Source organism: Podarcis gaigeae, assembly GCF_964106915.1.
Source record: "Podarcis gaigeae genome assembly, chromosome: 14".
NCBI classification, from domain to species: domain Eukaryota; kingdom Metazoa; phylum Chordata; class Lepidosauria; order Squamata; family Lacertidae; genus Podarcis; species Podarcis gaigeae.
The window spans coordinates 20,657,601-20,680,723 of NC_139690.1; the positions used below are offsets into that span (position 1 = coordinate 20,657,601).

General features: G+C 47.8%; 1 protein-coding gene across 13 annotated transcripts in view; it reads right to left on the bottom strand.

Annotated features, from left to right (window-relative positions):
* Positions 1-23,123, bottom strand: part of AKAP13 (A-kinase anchoring protein 13) — a 246,566-nt gene that overhangs the window by 121,082 nt on the left and 102,361 nt on the right. For all 13 annotated transcript variants that reach the window (XM_083713029.1, XM_083713022.1, XM_083713023.1 and 10 more), the window contains 3 exons: positions 14,674-14,857; positions 7,717-7,906; positions 1,358-4,217 (listed from right to left, as the gene is read on the bottom strand). In XM_083713029.1, coding sequence (XP_083569155.1) covers positions 1,358-4,217; positions 7,717-7,906; positions 14,674-14,857 — 3,234 coding nt within the window. The remainder of the gene's footprint in view (positions 1-1,357; positions 4,218-7,716; positions 7,907-14,673; positions 14,858-23,123) is intronic.

The window sequence follows — 23,123 nt, forward strand, 5'->3', positions numbered from 1 at the left end:
TATTGAAAGAGGGGAGGTTTAAGCTTTTATTTCATGCACGTGCAAAAACACCAGCACTTCGATTTGCAGTTCTACTTTGTATTAAGTCTGCTGGCACTAATTTGTTGCAGATCAACCTTTGCTTGAGATGGGATGGGGCTGCTTGCCACACCTGTGATTCCTCAGGGCAAAACAGCATAATAGCACCAGACACCATACACATACGCACACAAAAAAGGGAGGGGGGAGGGAGGGGAGGAATCAGCTGTTTACATTTTAACAGCTGTCTGAGCAGGTGGGGCCCAAAAAGCCTGCATTAAAACTATCATTAAGCGTTGCTAAAGATTCCGCCTCTAGGATTTCAGCTCTGATTGGAAAAAGTCCCTCTCTTTCTCACTTTTTAAACCTTTTTTGTTTTTATTTTTTTAAAAGAAACTAAAAAGTGTTCAATGAACTCTTGTTGCAGAAGAGGCAAAATGCTTTAATAAAGGCACCCGACCGGTTTGTCCTGATGCCGTCAAGTCCTCTCCTGTCAAAGTTTGCTCATCAGCCAAAATCCACCAACCCTTTGTTTTGTCAAGTCGGAAATAAAGGCTTGAATCCCAGATCCAGCTCTTAAATGTGCTGGGAAGGGCATAATTGTGTTCTGTGTTTCAGAAATGCAAAAAGGGGATCCGGGTGGTGGCGGGGGGGGGGGAGGGGGAGTAAGACTCCTTCTCTCACTGTGCTGTGTGTGTGTGACCTAAAAGTACCACATTTAGAAACTGGCAGGCTCAGACTGGAAGGACACTTTTAGAACTTCAACAGCTGACATGAGGGAGAAGCCCTTCTGGGTTCTCCAATTCCAAGTTAGCACAAGCGAAGTTTGGATCAGCTTGGGCACTTGTCTTAGAAGAAAAAACATAAGGTATAAAGCCCCAGTTGCTAACTATTTAACCATACATAGCCTTTCTTAATACAATAAAACATTTAGTGTTTGTTATCCTGGGCTTATTTATATAACAGCACAGGTGCACACATTTATGGCAATTAAAAGAAGCCAAAAAATGAGGACAGGGTGAGGTCTCTGCCTCAAGGGGCTTACAATCTGAATTTCAACTATCGGAAAGAGAACAAGCAGCAGGGAGGGATAGGAGAGAACAGCCAGGGAGACATAAGATTCTCTACGGATTGTGGAAATGCAGATTCTGGGAAATTGCTGAAAGGATCCATGAAAACAAAATAATGGAAGGAAGATGGGGGAGAAGGAAGGAAGTGATAACCTCATCCCCTCTTTCACACACAAGTTCCCATGAACCAAAGAGCACATTCCCTTTGCTTGCCTAGGAGAAACACAAATCCCACAGCCCTAACGTAGAATCAGTCTAACTTCGCTTACCTGCAACAGGTGAACAGCTTGGAAGTGCTGGGCTTGCAGCTCCCTCCGTCAGTCCGCCAGGCTGCAAACTTAAATCCGCTTCTCCATTAGGGATGGATCCAGCATCCGCCGCATGCTGTGCCTCAGATCTGGACTCTGCTAAGGGGGCGATTTCCACAGAGCTTCCAGCCAGAGACACCAAGGGACCACATGCTTCTGCCACGGCTGTTGCCTGATCGGCGCTTGTAACTGTCTTGTCAACATTATCCACCAAGGGACCGTCAGCTTCTTGAACAGAACCTGCTGCCTCCCCTTTTCCCAGCGGCTCGGCAGCCACGCAGGAAGAGGGTTGCAAAAGCTGGGAATCCTGTTCAGCTTGGCTTTCCTCCCCTGTGCCTTTGCTGGGCTGAGCTAGGCCCTCCATCTGGGCTGCTTCAACTCCAGGCCTAGCTTCCCCCTCGCTGGCCAAAAAGAACATTTCAGAGCCAGGGTCCCCATCACACGGGGGCTCTTCGGCAATCGGCTGAAGCAATACTCTGGAAGACACGTTCTCCACCTCCTCCCCTCCTTCCCGTGGAAGAATGGCTGCAACAGGTAGATCACTAGCGACCAAGGGGGCTTCCATTAAATCAGAGAAGCCACCAGGTGAAGGGGCTGCACACTGATCTGGGCAGCTGGGCTCAAGTTCTTGGTTCAGCGTAGCATCGGGGAAGGGGGCCTCGCGGGGACACAGAGAGCCATCCTCTGGTGGTCCAGGGCCTGGCAGGGCATCCCCAGAGATACACGCCTTCACATTCTCATCGGTGCCTGAGCTGGAGGCTTCTCCCTTCAACCCTGCTTTAGCATTACTTTCGTTGCCTCCCAGCTCCTTGCCCTGACGACAAGGAGGAGGGGATTGCACAACAGCTGCTGGTGCCGGGCCCTCCGACAAAGCCTCCTCTTTGCCAGGCAGCTCCTGTCCGCTTCCAGGCAGCTGTGCAGAAAGGCCCTCTTGGTTTTCTCCCCGGTGATCCACCAGAGAGAGAGTCTCTGCCGTTTCCTCGCTGCAAAAAGGGCTTCCCTCTGCGGCAGCTGCCGTCGGCTCTGTTGCTGTCTCTGCTGCTGCTGCTGCTGCTGCTACTTCCTGGATTTGTTTGGATTCTCTATTATGAATAGCAGAGGGTGTGCCCATTACATTATCCTGTGCACACTCGGTGCCCTTGCCACACAAAGGTAGGGCAAGGTCTTGGTGGTGCAGAGATGCCTCCTGGCCAACAGGGGCCGCTCTGGCCTTGCTCTCCTGAGCGACGATCAGCTGGGCCTGCTGGATCGCTTCTTCGACAAGCAAGGAAGAAGCCAGGGCAATGAATTCCTGAGCACTTTTGCTAAACCGGTCCAGCTCTCGGCTGCTTTCCTCCGCCTCTACCTGTTTGGGAAGGGGAAGAGACTCCTCTTGGGCAGGGGACGACACTGGAGGGCTGAGCGAGTCTGCCTGCAGTTCAGAGGCATCAGCAGAATCCGCACACAATACAGGGGCGCTAACTTGTTCCTCAACGTTGACAGCTCCTTTCTGAGCATCGCAAGTATCAGATGCCCCCTGGCTGAGGCTGGTAAAGGCAGCACTTCCTCCACAGCCACAGCTAGCAGTTTCAGTTCCCGGTTGCATTGGCTCAAGGTCTTTTTGCTTATCCCCCACCTCGGCCACAGGCTCTGTTCTCTTATCAGTGATGCCAGGGGCTTTGGGCTCCACCACAAACGTTCGACCCAACTCATCATTTTCCACATTGGCATCAGAATGAGTGTCAGTAGGCAGGTTTCCACCTTCCGGTTTCTGCCCACACTCATGCACTTCCACCCCAGGGTCACGCTTTGGAGAAGACTCTGAAATCCCTGTCACGTTTACTGCTGCTGCCGTCGCTTCTGTCGCAGGGCTCGGGCCTGTGCTCTGTGCCTCCTCACCAGGAAGCTCACAGCCCTCTGGACATTTTGTAAAACTCTCCTTCGCGCTGTCGCTAGGAGTCTCTGATCCTGCCGTTTTGCTACTTCCGCTCTCGAAAATACTAACACCTGCGCCACTATCTGCAGGTGCATCACTCTGTAAATCCACCGCTTTACCCCCCTCACCTTTGCGGGTAGCAGAAGCAGCACTCGCTCCTGGGAAGTTTGCAGCAGGCTCTCTCAGCACTGTACCGGCTAGAAGCAAAGGTTCTGTGGCTCCAGCAGGCTCACAATCCTGCTCCCCATTCGCCACACGCTGCTGGGTTGCAGCATCCGCAGTCCCCGTACAGCTCCTACATTCGCTCTGCCCCATGCTTGCATCCTGGTCCTTGCGGGAAGTCGGAGGCTTTGAAGGGACACTTCCAGCTTCTTTCACTTCAGCTGCCTGCACTTCCTGGTCAGAGGTACCCCTTCCACACAGGTGTCCTTCCTCCAAAGCAATGCTGGGGGTTGTCATCCCAACTCCCTGGCTTGGATTTCCACAGGGCGGGAGGCCGACAGCACTGTGAAGTCCAGCAAGCGCGCTCAGCCTGCCGTCATTTGCCTCCAGTGTTGCCCCGGCCTCTACAGCAAAGGCTGACTCCGCCTCTTCCTCTTTGTGCAGCCTGGTAACTGTATTTTGACTCTCACAGGAAGACTCTGGGTTTGCCACTTCCTCCAGCCTCAACGAATCTTTTGGCGTGTCTAAGGGCACCTTCGGCTGTCTATCTTCCTCAGGGCAGGCGAGGGCCAAAACCTGCATCGCAGCAAGAGCCAGCGGGACAGAAGCATCTCCTTGGTTTCCTTCTGACGTCATTTCACCAGGATGGCAGCTCGGAACAGCTGTGTGGCCCTCAGCTCCCTGGCCCAAATTACAGTCCTCGCAACTGGTTTCCTGCTCAGGGTGTGGGTGTTCACTGGTATTCTGGAAGAAGAGGAGAGAGATTTAACATTCATTTTATCGTACCATGCTCTGGAAGCAGACGTGCTCTGTTTCTGAGTAACTTTTAATAGTTTTCTGCAACAGCTCTAAGTAATTGTTCATAAAAGAAACCACACAGGCAACAATTAACCATAGGAAGACATCCGTCCCAGGGTGGCAATCACAGGAACATAAAAAGATAGACCATTGGTCCATCTAGCTCAGTATTGTCTTCACTGATTGGCTCCCCATTGTTTGAGGCAAGAGCCTCTCCCAGCCTGACCTGAAGACGCCAGGGATTAAACTTGGGACTTTATGCTTGCAAAGCAGATGTGTCTTCTGTTAAGATTCTTGCAGCCTTTTACCATCCTGTTTTTCAACTAGGTTTTATTGGAGAGCCTCTTTGGGATGTGGCCCTCGCCTCCCTTCCACAAGGGAAAAATGTGTGCAGACACAGGCACACACAGCAAGGTCCATTGCCCCAGCCTTCATTAACAATTTGCCTCTAAATGCTGTTGTCAGAGACAATATGCCCCTGAGTACCAGTTGCTGAGGATCACAAATGAGGCTGTTGCGCTCAAGTCCTGCTTGTGAGCTTCCCACAGTCACCCGGTTGGCAATTGTGGCAACAGGATGCTGGACTAAGATGGGCCACTGGCCTGATTCCAACAGGCCTTTTATTATGCTCTTAAAGTGGCCATGGAAGACCACCTCAAATGGAGGACTGGGCTCAAAGCTGCCAGCTGACAACTACTTTTCACTGGAGACCCTGTGGCCCTTCCAGCTCCTATCAGCCCCAGTCAGCATGGCAAGTGAGGAGGGATTAAGGGAGTGGTAGTCCAACAATATTGGAAGGGTCACTGGTTTCCTGCCCCCAGCCTTTCCTCTGCAAATACCCAGAGCCTCAGTGAGTTTAGCTGCTTTTGGTTTATGACGCACTTTTGCCCAGATTGACCTCCCTAGCTGCTTTTATCATTTCAGGCTGTAGGCTAAATTACTCTCTTCTTTATTATTTCCTTCCCCAGCCCCCAATAAATAGAAAATGCAATTATGCCCTGCATGAAGAAGTTGCAGACTTTCCATGGGCACCTGACTGGCCGCTGTGAAAGCAGGATGCTGGGCCAGATATGCCTTCGGTCTGATCCAGCAGGGCGGCTCTTATGCTTTTATCTTACCCTTTGCTTTAAACACGCACACACAGAACTCTGCATAAAGTAACTCAATCTCTCTTTTGTGAAAAGCTGGTCTCCCTGAATTACGTTAACATCATACAAACTGAGCAATTAAAAGTAATTCTGAACAATTTGACACACCTTAGCTAGTGAACAGCATCAAAAATGACAAGGACTCAGGACACCCTCCTCATAAGGAAAGGCACTGAAGCTTTTTAGTTTGTGGGAAGAAACACAACTGAGAGGGGACTTTTCTAGAATGATGAATTAGAATTCTGGGGACCAGGTAGAGGGGGGGGACGGGTCAAGGCAGTACCATTTAGGACAGGCCAAAGGAAAGAGCTTCTGAAACTGAGTGTTTAATGTAACATAATTTGCTGCCACAAGTCATGGAGAGACACACTTATTTAGCTGGCTTTAAATGTTAAATTATGCAAGTTAATCGAGAAGTATTTATTAACCGTTACAGCTATGTGAAACCTCCAGCGACAGAGGCAGTCTACCGCTAAATTCCAGCTGCTCTGGAGGACAAAACTGCTTGCCCTGCTTGCAAGTTTTGCAATGACCCTAAGTATCTGCTGTTGAAAACAGAATGCTGGACTCTAGCTCAAACCTTGCAAGGCTTTTATTATGTGGAGGCGCAAGGAATGATTATGTCGGGCAGAGAACTGCTATCCTCTGGAAATCGTGCTGAACACACCTAGCTGTGCCTCTCTCAAAGGCCCTTCTAGTCCACAATGGCCAACCAGATGCCTGTGGGAAGCCCATAAGCAAGACCTGAGCACAACAGCACTTGTGATTTCCAGCAGCTGAGATGCAGTACAGAGCTAGCCTTGATAGCTGCAATGCTCACACACATTTCCAAGCCTACAAACTTGACTTTCCAAAATCCAAAGCAGGGGCTCTCTCGAGATGCTGAATCTAGTGTTCAGATTCTGCGCTCGCATGGTATGTGAGAGCAACGCACACACAGCTGATTCGTAGAAGTAAATGCGGCTCTACTCTCACTCTTTGTCGCAAATATCACCCACACGTCAGAAAAGAAGACTTCTCTCCCCTCCCTCTCTGAAAATTATCAGCACAAGTGGGCACACTCAAATGAAGCCTCAGCTGAATCTCCTGTGACTATTGATGCTGCTGCAAGAGCAGAGGGAGAATTTTCAGCTGGTTCCCAGCCAGCACCACGAGGAGAGACAGGGACAAGTGTCACTTGTTCTGGAACACAGAAGTGTCCTGGAGAGAAGCAAAGAGGGAAATGGGAGTTGTCCATCATCCTCTGAATGAAGTCATTCTGCTTCCACACAGACTGAATGGGGGGGAGGGCTCAGTCCCTTTCCAGAGGAAGCCGATAGCCTCTCAGCTGACCCTGCACGAACTGAAATGAAATAATTACAGGCCCTGGTCCAAATCCAAATTAGATTAGATGTGAAGCAAACCAGGCCTCAGAGGAAGGCCATCTAAACATAGCCTTTCCGATTTGTCAGACATGATGTACCCATATCCAGTGCTTGCGCTATCATTTTAAAAAATCCTGGTACATGTGTTGCTGGCTGCACTTTACCGCTAGCTGAAAACCAGTGGGAGTGTGAAGCAACAGGTTAAAGTGTTGTTCTATTTTAATACATACACACACCCCTCTCAATAACCTAGACTCTATTTTACTAATTAGGGTTCCAGTAGCTGATGAAATCTGGACATTTCTCAAAAGAAACACAGTGTTCCCCATTTTCTCCTGCTTAATGCAGGATCTATAATGCAAGATGCAATTACGGCAGAGATTAAGGAGCCATTTTCAGTCTCAGGGCCACATCCCCTTCTTTGAAACCTTCTGAGGGCCATGTGCCAGTGGTGGGAGAGGCCAGAGGCAAAACCGGGTGCAGCAATTTATGTAGTTTTTGTACCTCTGTACAGTGAGCTACTTTCCACACACAACTCTCGCACAACTCTCTCCTCCATTCAGGCACACACGAAGCGATATCAGAGTGCAAGGACACATTCCAGCCAAGCAAAGCACTCAAGTTGCAGAGTCGTGTGAGAGTCAGGTGGCTGTGGTTCAGGGAAAAGAACCTTGTGAGCCAAACTGGGACCTTCGTTTGGGACCAGATTTGTCCTGCAGGCTGGACGTTCTCCACCCCTGCCGTAAATGCATGTCATTCCCTCCCTTCCAAAAATGGGAGGCAAACAACCCAAATTGTGCGTGAGCAAAAAAAAGCAGGCAATTAAGCACCCATGAAATTCTGAACTGAATGGCTGGGAAGTTGTTGTTTTTTAACTCCTTAAATAAACTCCAAGCTTAGTGTGCCAAACTGACACAGTCCTCTTGCCCTCACCATGTGCTGATGGTTCTGTATGTGCCTTTGGAGGCAGACGACGTCGCTCTCCATGCTCGATCCCGCTCCTTCCTTCGTTTCGACCGTCAGGGTATAAATGTTTAGCCCCCGGTGGTACTTCACACAGTACTCCCCGGAATGCACTGTGTGCGACAAAGCGCTCCAGGAATCTGGTTCGCTGGCTCCTTCTCTGAAATGACAAACAGCACCAAAGGTTAAACCCACAAACTTGAGTTAATGCATGACAAAGTTGGCCAACGGGCTATATACTGCAGCCCAAACTAGCTTATTAACGTTACAATCAAAGCATATCTCTCCAGCTCCTTCCAAGCCCACTCAGGAATCATCAGAAATGCTCTCTTGGAGGCATTATCCAAAGACAGTATAGATTACTCTACAAAAATCATCTGCTAAGTGTGATGGATAGAGCATTTGAACAGGGTGACTGAGGTTTAAAATCCAACCTGTCTTTGACTGAGCTGGAGTGCGATGATGGAATACCCTATGAATCTTTCCTTTTGTAAACTGCTTTCAAGTTTCATTACAACCACACGATATTGTAAAACAAAACAAATAAATAATCCTCATTTCAGCTACTCGCAGGATCACTTTACTCCATATGCCAGTCTGCGCAACTGGCACTGTCACAGGTTACATTAACTGCATCCCTCTCTCCTCTCCCTTCTTTTTTAAAAAAATTGAAGGGATTGCAATTCTACTTATGTAATTAACTTATTATTATGAGTCACACAATACTTTTACACAAAGAAGTGAATGGGGACGAAGTTAACAAGAGCACTGCACTCTGCCCCAACAACCGGCTTTGTTGCCAGGTGTCCCTCTACAAGATGTTATGCAATTATTTCCTTGGTAGAACAGGTAGAAGACTCAGAGGGTGCTTCCAAATGACCTGCTTGTGCAGAGGTTAGATGAAGTTGCATGTGTTTATTCCACACCTACATAGTGAATTTTCCCATAACTTGCCTTTTTGCCGCTGCCCCCCCCCCAAAAAAAAGTCTGATCTTTTGAGGAAGTGGGTTAGTTGCACAAGAGCTCCTAGACCAGCTATAATGGCACAACCTTAATTTGCTGGTGTGTAGCTGAATCCCAGAGGGACGTGAGTGGCGCTGTGGGTTAAACCACATAGCCTAGGACTTGCCGATCAGAAGGTCGGCAGTTTGAATCCCCGTGACGGGGTGAACTCCCGTTGCTCGGTCCCTGCTCCCAGCACCCAGCAGTTCAAAAGCACGTCAAAGTGCAAGTAGATAAATAGGTACTGCTCTGGTGGGAAGGTAAACAGTGTTTCTGTGCGCTGCTCTGGTTCGCCAGAAGTGGCTTAGTCATGCCGGCCACATGACCTGGAAGCTGTACGCCGGCACCCTCAGCCAATAAAGTGAGGTGAGCGCCGCAACCCCAGAGTCGGCCACGACTGGACCTAATGGTCCAGGGTCCCTTTACCTTTTTAGCTGAATCCCACCCCCCAAATAGCAACTGTCTGCAAGGACCTAGAGAAGCAACAAAACTCCTAGGGCACACCCAAAGTAAACAGGGTCACATGCACACCGTACAAAGAATCTTGGGGAACTGTTGCTCGTACAGAGATACAATTCCTAGCACGCTTAGCATACCACAGTTCCCAGGATTCTCTGGGGGAAGCCATGTGGTGGCTTAAATCCATGTTGTGGATGTGGAGTGGTGCCAAGCACACGGTTGTAGCCCTGCTCTTCAGATTACTCTCCCCTCCCCTCACCCTCCAAGCATACACAGAGTTATTCTCACAGGCCAGCAGGAAGTGTTCCCCTCCTGCAAGAGGACAACACCTTTGTAAGCCAACCTGTTTTGAAATGTTCACATGGGATGCCGCGCAGCAAACAAACAAAAAAGAAAACTGCACACAACAGCAGTCGCTGGGGTTGCTGCGGCATACGTATTATAAATTCCAGTTGCTGTAATTGTCTCCCATTAGGAGAATCCTGCCTCTGGCTGTGGTTCTCACGCCCTTATCAGCTCGGAAATCAAAGTGCTCTTTGGCCACCTGGTGGCTCAGAAAGGATCCATGCACACCACACATTTAAAGCTTGTTATTTTCCCCAAAGGATCATGGGAGCTGTAGTTTGCTAAGGGTGCAGGGGAACGGAGCTCTGAAAGGGGTAAACTACTGCTCCCAGGATTCTTCAGGGGAAATAATGTGATTTATATGTCTGGCCAAAAACAGACAACTCCCTTTCAGGATACTCCACCAAGCTGCCCAATAAAGTGTTTTGCCAGCTCAGAACAAGGGTTTGGAACAATGTAATTAATGTTCTTAATTGCTTTGCTCCCCTTTTTCTTCTTTTTTCTTTTTGTTTTCAATTTTCAATTTTGAGTTATAATATTAATTATTGTTGCTTAAAGTTTACTCATAATTTTATGTATTCTTCTAAATTGTAACTATCAGCTTGTTTTCATTTTGGTTTTTGAATTCGCAATGTACTGATATGTACATAATTCTAATGGTGGCAGTGGTGATATAATTCTTGGGTTCTTATGCTCTGGATTGAAGATTAACTAAGCCTGAGTACAAAATGGAACTGTTAAAAAACGTTAGCAGGCTGCAATTTTTTTAGGAAGGAAGGGGCCAAGTCTTTCAAGCTCATGCCTCTGCTACGGGGTGGGGGACATTATCCAGCAAAAGGACCAGATTCCCTTCAGGTCAGCGTTTTCCCACAGGCCAGGAAGCAGGGGGTTCTTTTCCTTGGGGGAGTGGACATTCAAGCAGGACCTCACCTGCAGCCTGAAGTGGTCCAGTTCAGGAAAAACTTTCAGACTCTTCTGAATGTATACAATACAGTGGTACCTCGGGTTACAGACGCTTCAGGTTACAGACACTGCTAACCCAGAAATAGTGCCTCAGGTTAAGAACTTTGCTTCAGGATGAGAACAGAAATCGCGCAGCGGCAGGCCCAATTAGCTAAAGTGGTACCTCAGGTTAAGAACAGTTTCAGATTAAGAACGGACCTCCAGAACGAATTAAGTTCTTAACCCAAGGTACCACTGTACAAACTTAGACCAGGAACATAAGGTGGATAGCTCAGTCAGTAGAGCAGGGGTCGGCAAATGAAGGCCCAGGGGCCAGATCAGGCCCAATTGCCTTCAGGGTCCGGCCCGCTGTCTGTCCGCAGATCAGCATTGGGATTCTGTTCGTTCGGGCTGCACATTTTTTCCCCCTGCTCCATTCCATTCCCCCCCCCACTCACAAACACCACGGCGACGCCTCTTCCCTCCCTCCTCCTGGCTTCTCCCCGCCCTGCCTAGAGGAGGAAGGAGGCTGGGCTGAGCTCACACTTTCCAGCTCTATGATTCTATGTACTGAGTCAGATCCTTTGGTCTACCTAGCTCAATACTGTCTGCAGTGATTGGCAGAGGCTCTCCAGGGTTTCAGACCGGGGTCTTCTCCAAGCCCTGCCTAGAGAAACTGGGAATTGGTCCTGGGAAGCTGGCACTTCTGCATTAAAAGCAGATGCCCTCCCATTGAATTACAGGCGCCAATACCAAGAAGGCCCTCTGCCTGGTTCCCTGTCACAGGGAGGGAACTGCCAGAAGGCCCTCAGAACCCGACCTCACTGAATGATGGGGGTGGAGACGCTCCTTCAGATAAACTGGACCGGGGCCGTTGAGGGCTTTAAAGGTCAGCAACATCACTTTGAATTGTGCTCGGAAACATACTGAGAGCCAATGTAGGTCTTTCAAAACCAGTGTTATATGGTCTCGGCGGCCACTCCCAGTTACCAGTCTAGCTGCCGCATTCTGGATTAGTTGTAGTTTCCGGGTCACCTTAAAGGTAGCCCCACGTAGAGCGCATTGCCGTAGTCCAAGCAGGCACCATGGAAACAATTCTGCTAAGAGACCACCACTGTTTGGAATGGGCAAGGATTTCTTGTTTGGTTCAATGGGTCAGACTGAGCTTGACAGCCACCTTCTGGCTCTGAAATTAAAAAGCCGTGTTGCCTTGCTGAAGAGGCGATTTACAGCTTCACAACCTGCTCAGTAACCCTTTATATTGCAGCTCCAAGCCGCATTTACTAAAACAACAGACACACTAAAAACAAATGCCTGTCCCCCAAAACAAATGACTCCTAGCTTAGAGGAAGATGCTCTAGGATTTGAATATACCCCTTCAAACTTTTAGAATGTAATATGCATGGCAGTCGATGGAGGGGGTGACTCATTCTGGCTCCTAGTACTTCCCTTGATGCTGCCAGGGCCATGATTAGCTGCACAGAGATTACAGGCACTTAGATTAAGAGCTCTAAAGCTGTTTAGGAAGGTGGTACTTGGCAGATGGATGTGCAAGTGGAAAAAGAGGGGACTCGGAGGCAAGAACAGTGATAAGAACATAGGGTTCTTAATATTAATAATAACAGTAATAATATATTTTATTTATACCCCACCCTCCCCGGCCAGAGCTGGGCTCAGGGCGGCTAACACCAATAAAATCACAGTAAAACATAATAGGGGGAAAAGAGAGAGAGAGGAAAAAAACCAATTTAAAATACAGGTTAAAATGCAATTTAAAATGCAGCCTCATTTTAAAGTAGCCAATAAATCAAGACCATAAGGGGAGGGAAACATAAGGGTCAGACTGAGTCCAAACCAAAGGCCAGGCAGAACAGCTCTGTCTTGCAGGACCTGTGGAAAGATGTCAAGTTCCATAGGGCCCTAGTCTCTTGTGACAGAGCATTCCACCAAGTCGGGACCAGTACTGAAAAGGCCCCGGGCCCTAGCTGAGACCAATCTAACCACCTTGCAACCTGGGACCTCCAAAATGTTGTCATTTGTGGACCTTAAGGTCCTCTGCAGAGCATACCAGGAGAGGTGGCGCCGTAGGTACATGGGTCCTAGGCCGCATAGGGCTTTAAAGGTCAAAACCAGCACCTTAAACCTGACTCTGTACTCCACCGGGACCACCTTTCCACATGTGAACCTGACCGGGCTCTGAGATCACCATCTGAGGGATTTCTCTTCATGCAGCCTCCAAGGGAGACAAGAGAACAAGAAGCTGGAATGGATGGGCCATTGTTCTTGTGACCACAGAACAGACCCTTTCTGTAGCTCGCCATCTACGAAACATTCTCCACAGGGAGGGTTGACTGGCATCACCTTGGTCATAGTTTCGGCACCAGGCACTGATATTTAGGCCTTCCTGGGTATTTTTGGAAGTACCAGTGATAGGGTGTTTTTTATTCCGATTAGATTATTAAGGGGTTTTGTTTTGTTTTGCTTTTTTCTACTGTTACATTGTGGATCATTTGAGGCTGTTGTGGGAGGTGATAAATACATTCAATAAACTAAGAAAAGAAAAGAAAAAGAAAGAAGAAAAAGAAAAACTAACTGCCGAATTAGACAATTTGCTAGTATAATTATGACTGGAAGCCACTCTCCAGGGTTTTTCCCACCGCCTGCTAACTGGAAATACCACAGATTGATTATGGGAGCTTCTGAAGGCAAAGTCTCCTCCTCCCTCAACAGCCTTAATTCCATTTATTAATTTGTTACTAAGTTTGTATCCCAACTTTCGTCCAAGGAGCTCCAGATGGTGTACATGCTTCTCCCTCCCACCACCCCACCCCTTTTATGAAGCAGTTTAGGCAGAGAGATGCAATGACTGGCCCAAGGTCACCAAGTTAGCTTCACGGCTGAGTGGGGACTTGAATCCAGGTCTCCGAAGTCCTAGTCCAGGCTTCCTCAACCTCGGCCCTCCAGATGTTTTTGGCCTACAACTCCCATGATCGCTAGCTAGCAGGACCAGTGGTCAGGGATGATGGGAATGTAGTCTCAAAACATCTGGAGGGCCAAGGTTGAGGAAGCTTGTCCTAGTCCTACACTCTACCCACTATGCCACACTGTATAACTGACAGGGATACAGGCTAGCTTGGCACTGATCAGCACACTAACCAGGGCTCCTGTGAAAACTGAAACCAGTTTTACAATGCTAAACCCTGGTTATCATCAACCACAACTAACAACATGCAGTGATGACACTTTATCATGGCTAAGGTTGTTCAGGGAAGGAATTTGTGCACGTGAGGCGAGAGACCAGCTACAGAAAACAAAACAAGCATCCCAGGGCATGGTTCATGCACAATGCAGTGGAATAATAACAACAACAACAACAACAACAACAACAACGATAACGATAATAATAAATTATTTATACCCTGCCCATCTGGCTGGGTTTCTCCAACCACTCTGGGCAGCTTCCAACTGAATATTAAAAACAGTACAGCATCAGACATTAAAAACTTCCCTAAACAGGGAACAGTTGTCTTTTAAAATTAAAATAGTTGTTTATTGCCTTGACATCTGCTGGGAGGGCGTTCCACAGGGCAGGCGCCACTACCGAGAAGGCCCTCTGCCTGGTTCACTGTAATCTCACTTCTTGCAGGGAGGGAACCGCCAGAAGGCCCTCGGAGCTGGACCTCAGTGTCTGGGCTGGATGATGGGGGTGGAGACGCTCCTTCAGGTATACAGGACTGAGGCCGTCTAGGGAACTGGCAATGTTACAAGTGCCACCTGTTACTCGTTCCGCATTTGTAAGAAACCTGTCTTTTAGTATGGAATGGTTCATAACGCCCTGCCTACTGACATCAGGCGGGCATCTTCACTGTACTCAGAATGTTGGGGTGCATATTAATCTAGCTTTTAGCTTATCATTGATTTTAATTATTTTCTTAATGTTTCAACTGTCCTCCTGTTGATAATTTCATTGTGGGTTTTCTTTGGGGGGGAGGAAACTGCTTTGAGGTTGTTGTTTTTTAAAACAATCAATTTTATGAAATAAAATAAAACAACAGCACTGAAGCTGAGCAGGCATGGGTCTGGTCAGTGTTTGGATGAGAGACCACTTGGAAACCCCTCGTGTATGTCGTCAGGGTACAATAAACAAAATCGCCACGGCAATCAGAAGGTCAGCCTTACTCTGTCAGGAGTTGATGCAGCTTCTGATAGCCCTTCTCCAAGGCCAAGCTCACGGGAGTGGCTCCTTCACGGTTGGGGACACTGAGGGCTCCTCTTCCGCCTGGCTGTTGCAAGAGGAACCACGTAAGTCGCAGCAGTCCAAGCCTTACAGCAAAATGCATCAATGTCTCCCGGGGAACATTCTCTGAGAGGAAGAAGAACCAGAAGGAAGCAAAAGGTGTTTAGCTTTAATGCCATCTCCAGAAATCTCCATTACTATAAAGAGGTGGAATGATAGAACATTTGCACTCTCTTTCTCTCACATAACACACACACAAACATACACACACACACACACAGAGAGAGAGAGAGAGAGAGAGAGAGAGAGAGAGAGAGAGAGTCCAACGGCTGATATTAAAAGCCAAAGTGCCATTGTGAGCCAAGAGGAGCTAATAATTAAATCAGTTGGGAAACATATAACAGAGAGCCTATTGGCTCAAACTCAGAAGTTGTTGATCATCCAGGCCTTCAAGGTGTTGACATTCGTCTAAAAAGCCCTAAGGTAAAGGTAAAGGGACCCCTGACCATTAGGTCCAGTCGTGGCCGACTCTGGGGTTGCAGCGCTCATCTCACTTTGTTGGCCGAGGCAGCCGGCGTACAGCTTCCGGGTCATGTGGCCAGCATGACTAAGCCGCTTCTGGCGAACCAGAGCAGCGCACGCAAACGCAGTTTACCTTCCCACTGGAGCGGTACCTATTTATCTACTTGCACTTTGATGTGCTTTCGAACTGATGGTTGGCAGGAGCAGGGACCGAGCAACGGGAGCTCACCCCGTCGCAGGGATTCGAACTGCCGACCTTCTGATCGGCAAGTTCTAGGCTCTGTGGTTTAACCCACAGCGCCACAATAAACGCTTTCCGTAATACCTGCCTGCCTTAAGATCTGCTGTGATTCCAACCGGGTCTAAACTGAGGTAGGTGGGGGGAAACAGTGGCATGTGCCCCGGGCAGCAGGTCAGTGGGTGACAAACTGCGCCCTGCTCAGCCCCCATGATGATGCAGACACGGTGGGTGGGGGCAGGCCCTTGTGTGCTGGGTGACTTGAATTTGGCCCCCAGGACTGAGGTTCTCCAACCCTACTCTGAAACAAGATACAATACAACCTCTCACTCAGTACGCAATCTGCACTTAAATGCCACCAAGCACTGTCCTGTTCCCAAATCAAGTAGGTAGCTAAGAGAATTTCTACACCACCTTAAAAGAAAAGCTGGCTTACTGCCTTCATTAGCAGGCTGTCTCTCTCCTTCTCATATCCCATTTCAAATAAATCAGGATTTTGGCATTGCTGAAAGGCAATATGCAACTCAAACACACTGGATTTTTCCAGGACGTAGCAAGAACAACAGGCAGAAAACACTCCAGAGACAGAAAAGAACAGTCCAAAATTCTCTCGCACAAAGGAAATACTAGACATGTAAACAAAGCGGGGCTTCTTGTTTGTTTGCAGAAAGACCTACTTTGCAGTGCAGCTTTTAAGGAAACAGGATTGCCTGCATTTGTATTGATCATTACTTTTTTATACTGCACTTTGCAGAGTATCACAGAAGCAGTTCTCTGCACAAAGGAACATTATTTAAGGACACACAAAGATACGCTTCAGGTAAAAAGGCTTCTACAGAAGCTTGCAAAAATCGGGGGGGGGGGGGTATCTTAAAGATATGGCACAAAAGGAAAAAGGGATGAGGAGGGCAGCAGTCCAGTTCGTCTAATGAGTAGCTGGGATGGAAACAATTTAGGTAGCCAGATGGAACAGCCAGCACTAGGTGAACAGGTGAGTGATGACCAAAGGCAGGGGTCGGCAAGGTTTTACCGCCTGGGCCAGTCAAGTCCCGCGGAGATCTCTCTGTGGGCCGGAGTGCGCATGCGTGCGCGATTTCCAGCATCTGGGCATGCGCCGATGCGATTTCTGGCGCTGCGAAAGCGAGTCCCCGTGCCGTGCCAGTTTAGCGCAGTGCACAGGGACTCACCAAGTGGGCGGCTCGGTTCAGGGGCGGCTCAGGGGCTGGTTAAACTGCCCCTGTGGGCCACGTGTGGTCCATGGGCTACAAGTTGCCAACCCCTGACCAAAGGCATCTGGTCTTGGCAGAACGTATAGGATAAGCACTGGTTCACTCTCCTCCCTCTGTTCTGTGTACAACACAATCTATCAGCATGTGTACGTATCTTCTGGATGACACCTAGCGAGGTCTGTAACAGAATGTTCCTTACCTTATTCTCTCCCCATGGTTGACAGACACCACCTGATAGTTTGATAAAATTAAGTCTGAGCTGATAGGATGTTTTAGTCCTACCATTTCAATAGATAGATAGATAGATAGATAGATAGATAGATAGATAGATAGATAGATTTTATTCTATTTTAGTTTCGAGCTGGTTTTAACGTATGCGTTGTTTTTTGTTGTAAATTGCTTTGAGTTACATTTTGTTTAAAAGGCGGGGGGACTAATACGTTCAATAAACAAATAAAATCATCTTGTCTGTCTCAGTCTGTAACCAACTTGAAAGAACTCATCTGCACTACGTGGAATGTATTGCACAGCATTTATCATCTCTGCATTTAGAACTCCTGAGGACATTTTTTATTAATAATGGTAGCATTATAAATGATGTTTGCTTCTGCTACCGCATAGCTCGATAGAGCACAGCTGCAGCAATTCAATCAAGCAAAGAGCTCTGGAAGAGCACCTTGAGCGATAATAGCAGTGATTTATGAGTTTATATAAAACAGGTTGGGTATGAGACCCACACAAGAAGTTTCCAGTGAAAACCACAACTCTTTCTAGTTTGTCAATGAGTTAACTGTGGTCTCAAGTGTACAGGTATAAGCCAGGACCGTGTGTTTACTTGGCGATGATGATGATGATGATACAGTGGAACCTTGGTTCTTGAACAGCTTGGCTCCCAAACAAATCAGCTCCCAAACGCTGCAAACCCAGACGTTCCAGTTTGCGAACGTTTTTTGGAAGCCAAATGTCCAATGCAGCTTCCGCTTGAGTGCAGGAAGCTCCTGCAGCCAATCGGAAGCCATGCCTTGGTTTTTGAACGGTTTTGGGAGTCGAACAGACTCCCGGAATGGATTAAGTTTGAGAACCAAGGCACCACTGTAATAGGAAAGCTTGTGCTCACTTCTGTGACCTGTAAAAAATATATACCAAAATGCCATTTTAAAAATCTGTTTCTTACTATTTTCCATCATTTTTTGGTAGACACAGGAAAGGGGGTAGGTGAGGTACATAAGAAACTAAAGACGGGTAGCACCTTCCAAGTCTTGGACTTTCTATACCACCAAACCAAGTAAGTATAGCTAATCATAGGAACATAACAGCATACAGTGGTACCTCGGGTTACATACGCTTCAGGTTACATACGCTTCAGGTTACAAACTCCACTAACCCAGAAATAGTACCTCAGGTTAAGAACTTTGCTTCAGGATAAGAACAGAAATCGTGCTCCAGTGGCGTGGTGGCAGCAGGAGGCCCCATGAGCTAAAGTGGTGCTTCAGGTTAAGAACAGTTTCACGTTAAGAATGGACCTCCGGAACGAATTAAGTACTTAACCCGAGGTACCACTGTACAAAGCTATCTTACAGTGAGTTACATCCAGTGCTGCTTTTCTAGAAAAAGAGGTTACAGAACTCACCATGAACACCTCCCTTTTTCTCTTATAATGGCAATGGCGCCCACCTGAGAAGTGCCAGAGTTGAGTTCTGGCTAGAAAAAAAACAACCCTGGTTGCATCATTAGTCCATCTAGCTCAGTATTGTCTCCACTAAATGGCAGAGGCTCTCCAGGGGGTGGGGGGTTAAAGGAGGGAATCATTTCCAGGCCTACCAGGAAATGCCTCTGGAGGCTACATTTCTGGCGTTCTGCATGCAAGGCTGAAGCTCTGCAACCTTTCCCTCAATGGAAGCTGATGGGAGTTGGAATCCAACCATTTCTAGTACCTGGAACTGCCCTGAGATCTACAGGTATAAGGGCAGTATACAAATTTAATAAATAAATAATGCCTATAGGCAAGAAGGAATTATATAGCAGAGGTTTGGAGTGCTGTGCCCCTCATCTGTGCCTAGGCGTAGAAATACAGAGAGTTCCGGCAGGACGGGAATTCGTTGTCCCACCTCTGCAATCCCTCAGCAGTCCAGTAATTTTTTTATTTATTTTTTTTGAGATTAGTAACTTTTGCAGGCTTATAATTAGAAGGCTTAGTGCCCTACTTCTAAACATACCCTCACAACCTTGCTTTGTTTTTACAATTAAAGATTCAGGTGGGTAGCCATGTTTGGTCTGACACAGTCGAAACATAAAAAAATAAAAAATAAAATTGCCCAGTAGCACCTTAGATACCAACTAAGTTTGTTCTTGGTATCAGCTTTTGTGTGCATGCACTGAAGAAGTGTGCATACACACAAAAGCTGATACCAAGAACAAACTTAGTTCGGTCTCTAAGGTGCTACTGGACATTTTTTAATTTTATATGTTTTTACAATTAAAGACAGAGATTCTCAGAGAGCTGGGCTCTACATCCCTCACGGGTGCGACAAACTCCTGGGCTCCTGGAGGCTGTCCCATTCAGGCGAACAGGGTACTGTCCCCAAAAAAACCTCAGCCAGCCCCCAGCTGCCTGACTGCCTCCTTGCTGACAGCCACTCCAGTATTGCCCCTCAGTATTGCCCCTTGTATAACTCAGCAGGGAGGACAGTAGGGACAAATCCAGAATCAGTTGGTATTGCCTGTCATTTGCTGCAGCTTCACATACAGTTGGGACCCCTGCCTTCTGCCCCACCAGCCCCAATTGGAACCAGCAACCATTACAGACACCTGGTTGATAAGGACATCTAAACAAGATCTAGGTTGCCACTGAGGTCATGAAGAACATCTCTCCTGCTACCTGGGGCTCCTGGAACATTTCACCAGCTCCTAAATTTGGCAAACACTTTGGCATACACATCGTCAGAACATAAGGACCTTGTTTCAATGCTCTGAGTCAAACAGAATTTGCTGTGTGACTCAAAAGCACTTGGGCTTCTTAACCTGTGCTCACAAGCCAAAAAAGGTTCCTGGGTCCTGGCACGCCTCCCCAAGCATATTTGAATTAAACTTGGCAGAAAGCCACTGCAGCCTCACCCCGATAAGAGCCAAACAAGGAATCAACACCTTGTGCACTTGGTAGCAGGTTTCAAACACACCTGGAACCGTTCAGAGAAAGGAACGCAATTGATCTTGTTCAGAGGCAATATTAATTTGAACACAGGTAATCTGTTCCTGTCCTGGCTGGAGATGCTGAGGTCTAAACCTAGGGCCTTTTGCGTGCAAAGCAGATGCTCTACCACTAAGCTACTCCTTCCATATCCTGCCTCAGGGTCAGCTCAAAGAATTTTGGCACCCAAGGCAAGCCACGAAATGGTACACACACACACACACACACACACACACACACACACACACACCAAGGCAGGGAAGAAGCGGAAAGTGAAACTCTACATCAGGAATGGGGGGGGGGGGCTGAAGATCTGCATGCAATGTGTTGCTTGGGGGCCGCCTCTGATGCCCTGGTGGGTCCTGCCACCCGAGGTGGTCGCCTCACCTTGTCTCATGGGAGGGCCGGCCCTGTCCTGCCTCCATCAGCAGCTCTGAACTGCAGGTGGCAACGTTCTACATGCAAAATCACTTTTTTCACAACACAAGGGATGAAGAAATCCACAGGCACAGAATCAGCTTTCTGGTGGCATTTAACTCCGGGATTAACTTCCAAAATCCTTTCTAATTCTCAGGAACCAGAGCAGATCCTTTCGGTGGCTCATTTCCAGCCTTTCTGATCATGTTCCAATATAACCTTTGCAGCTCACTTTCTCAAAGAGTTGCCTGGTCACCGGGCAAGTCTTTCCAGATACCATCAGCTTAACCTACAGCAAACATGGCTCCCCCACACGAATTTTATGTGCAATTTCCCCATGTAGCTAATTTTCTCTTCTTGGGGCTTCAAACACCTTTCTGCACCCTTCTTATGCCATTTCTTTCTGATTGCATTTATCCCCCGCCCCCAAGGAGCTCAAAGTAGTGCTCATGGTCCTCCCTCTCATTTTATCTCCACAACAAACATGGATTGAGTGCAGGCCCACAAACATACCCAGGACCCTTCTGCACCACACAGGGATCTCGTGAGCATAAGAAGAGCCTGCTGGATCAGGCCAATGGCCCATGTATCCCAGCATCCTGTTCTCACAACAGCCAACCAGATGCCTGAGGAATAAACCCTCAAGCAGGACCTCTGAAAACAAGAGTTTTCTCCTGCAGTTTTCAGCAACTGGTGTTCAGAAGCATTACTGCATCAGTCTGCCTCTGAAAGAGGGGAGGTTGTTTTGTCTGGTGAGCAGAAATGCTTATGCTGATGGAATGATCTCCTTAGTGCGTGTGCGTGTTTTTACTGTGTCACCGACTTCCACCTAAAGAAATAAAGCAAGGCTTAATTTAGGTCCATTCATTTCAATATGTCTACTGTAACTTGGATGCAGCCCATTGGCTTTGACATGCTCAGTGTGATTTTTGGCTCTTGAGCAGCAGAACAGCTGGATCACACATTGCTTTGGGAAGCCCCTCCACCCCGCTGTGTGTCTGAAAAATATTTTGTTGTGTGACATTGGGGAGACTATTATCAATGCCAAGCCTAAAGCACACCCCCACCCCTGGTGTATGGAAATTGCAGGACTCCATCAAGCCCAGTCGCCAGTCTCTAGGAAGCCCACTTCCACAAGGAGAGAGGATGCCCAACAGCTTAGATGGCTTTAAAAGACAAATTTGGTGACTACTAGCCAGGATTGCTTTGCATGGCCACCAGTGTCAGAGGGAGTGTGCCACTTGTTACCACTTGAAACAAACAAAAAACCCTGCAGTTTTCCAAAAACCATTTAGATGGAAAACAAAAGTATGTTCTTGTGTTGGATGTTAGCGTTGGAATATTTTGCCCCTGGTTGTACCTTCACCCACTGCCAACCACATTGCTGGGCCAGAAGTAGAATTAGTTAGTTGGTTTTCCAGCCTGTCTGACCTCTGCTAATTCCAGCTAAAACCACTTCCTCCCCCCTATTTCTTGAGTGTCGAGTGGGAGGGAATGTTTATAGAGGGAGAACAGTGAGATAAATGGACACATACTCCCATAATCTCATACATGCACCTCATTCTCCAAGAGCCATGTCTCCAAACAGCACCACTCTCACAAACAAAAAACCGAGGTATTGAAGTGCAGAACACATCAGAACAGAAAACCAAAAATGTTGGTGCCTTTTCTCTCTATGAATATACTTCTCAGAGTGGTTAAGTAGCCAGTCCCTCTTCGCCCATGACGGGGTGAGCTCCCGTTGCTCGGTCCCTACTCCTGCCAACCTAGCAGTTCGAAAGCACGTCAAAGTGCAAGTAGATAAATAGGTACCACTCTGGCGGGAAGATAAACGCCGTTTCCGTGCGCTGCTCTGGTTCGCCAGAAGCGGCTTAGTCATGCTGGCCTTATGACCCGGAGGCTGTATGCCGGCTCCCTCGACCAATAAAGCGAGATGAGCGCCGCAACCCCAGAGTCGGCCATGACTGGACCTAATGGTCAGGGGTCCCTTTACCTTTAAGTGTTGAGTGGGAGGGAGAATAATTTCTGCCCCTGAATGTGGAGGCAGAGCATAGCTAGTAGCCGCTGATAGCCTTATCTTATGTTGCAAGAGCTCCTTGGCCGCTGGATTGAGGTAGAGCTGCCTGGCAATTGGAGGTTTTACAGGAAAGAGCTGTGGCTCAGAGATAGAGCATCTGCTATGTATGCAAAAGGTCCGAAGTTCAACCCTAGCATCCCTTGGTAGGGTTGGCGAAAGACCCCTGCCTGAAGCCTTGGAGAGCAGCTGCCAGTCAAAATAGAGAATACTGAGCTGTTGGTCTGGCCCAATAGAAAGCAGCCTCCTCTCTTCCCAAGTTTGAAGAATGAATGAGAGGATGTGGAGCACTCATGGGTGGTTGATTATGTAGAGCAAGCACGTCATGGCATGCAGAGTGGTTGGGCTTCAGTTTCAAGAATGCAAACATTGTGACCACTCAGAAACAATTGCTGGTTCAACTGCGGCCGCTTTCCTCATGTTTTCCTTGTTTGCATAAAGAACAAATGGTGGTTACTATACAGTAACTCGTGAGCAGCAGCCACAGGGGGGTGGAATGGGAAACAGCCAGGCAAAGAATCAACCACCATTTAAGAGCATCCCATAGTAACCTGAAGATTCCCCACATATTCAAAAGGAGGGAAAACAGCACAGAGCACCGAGGTCACAATCCCAATTCACCCCGAAGACATTTTCCACAAGTCACAGAAAGAAAGAGGCAACAGAATGGAATCATTTGAAAGAAAACTGAAATAAAAAGTTTTTTTAAAAAAACCCAGTATCAA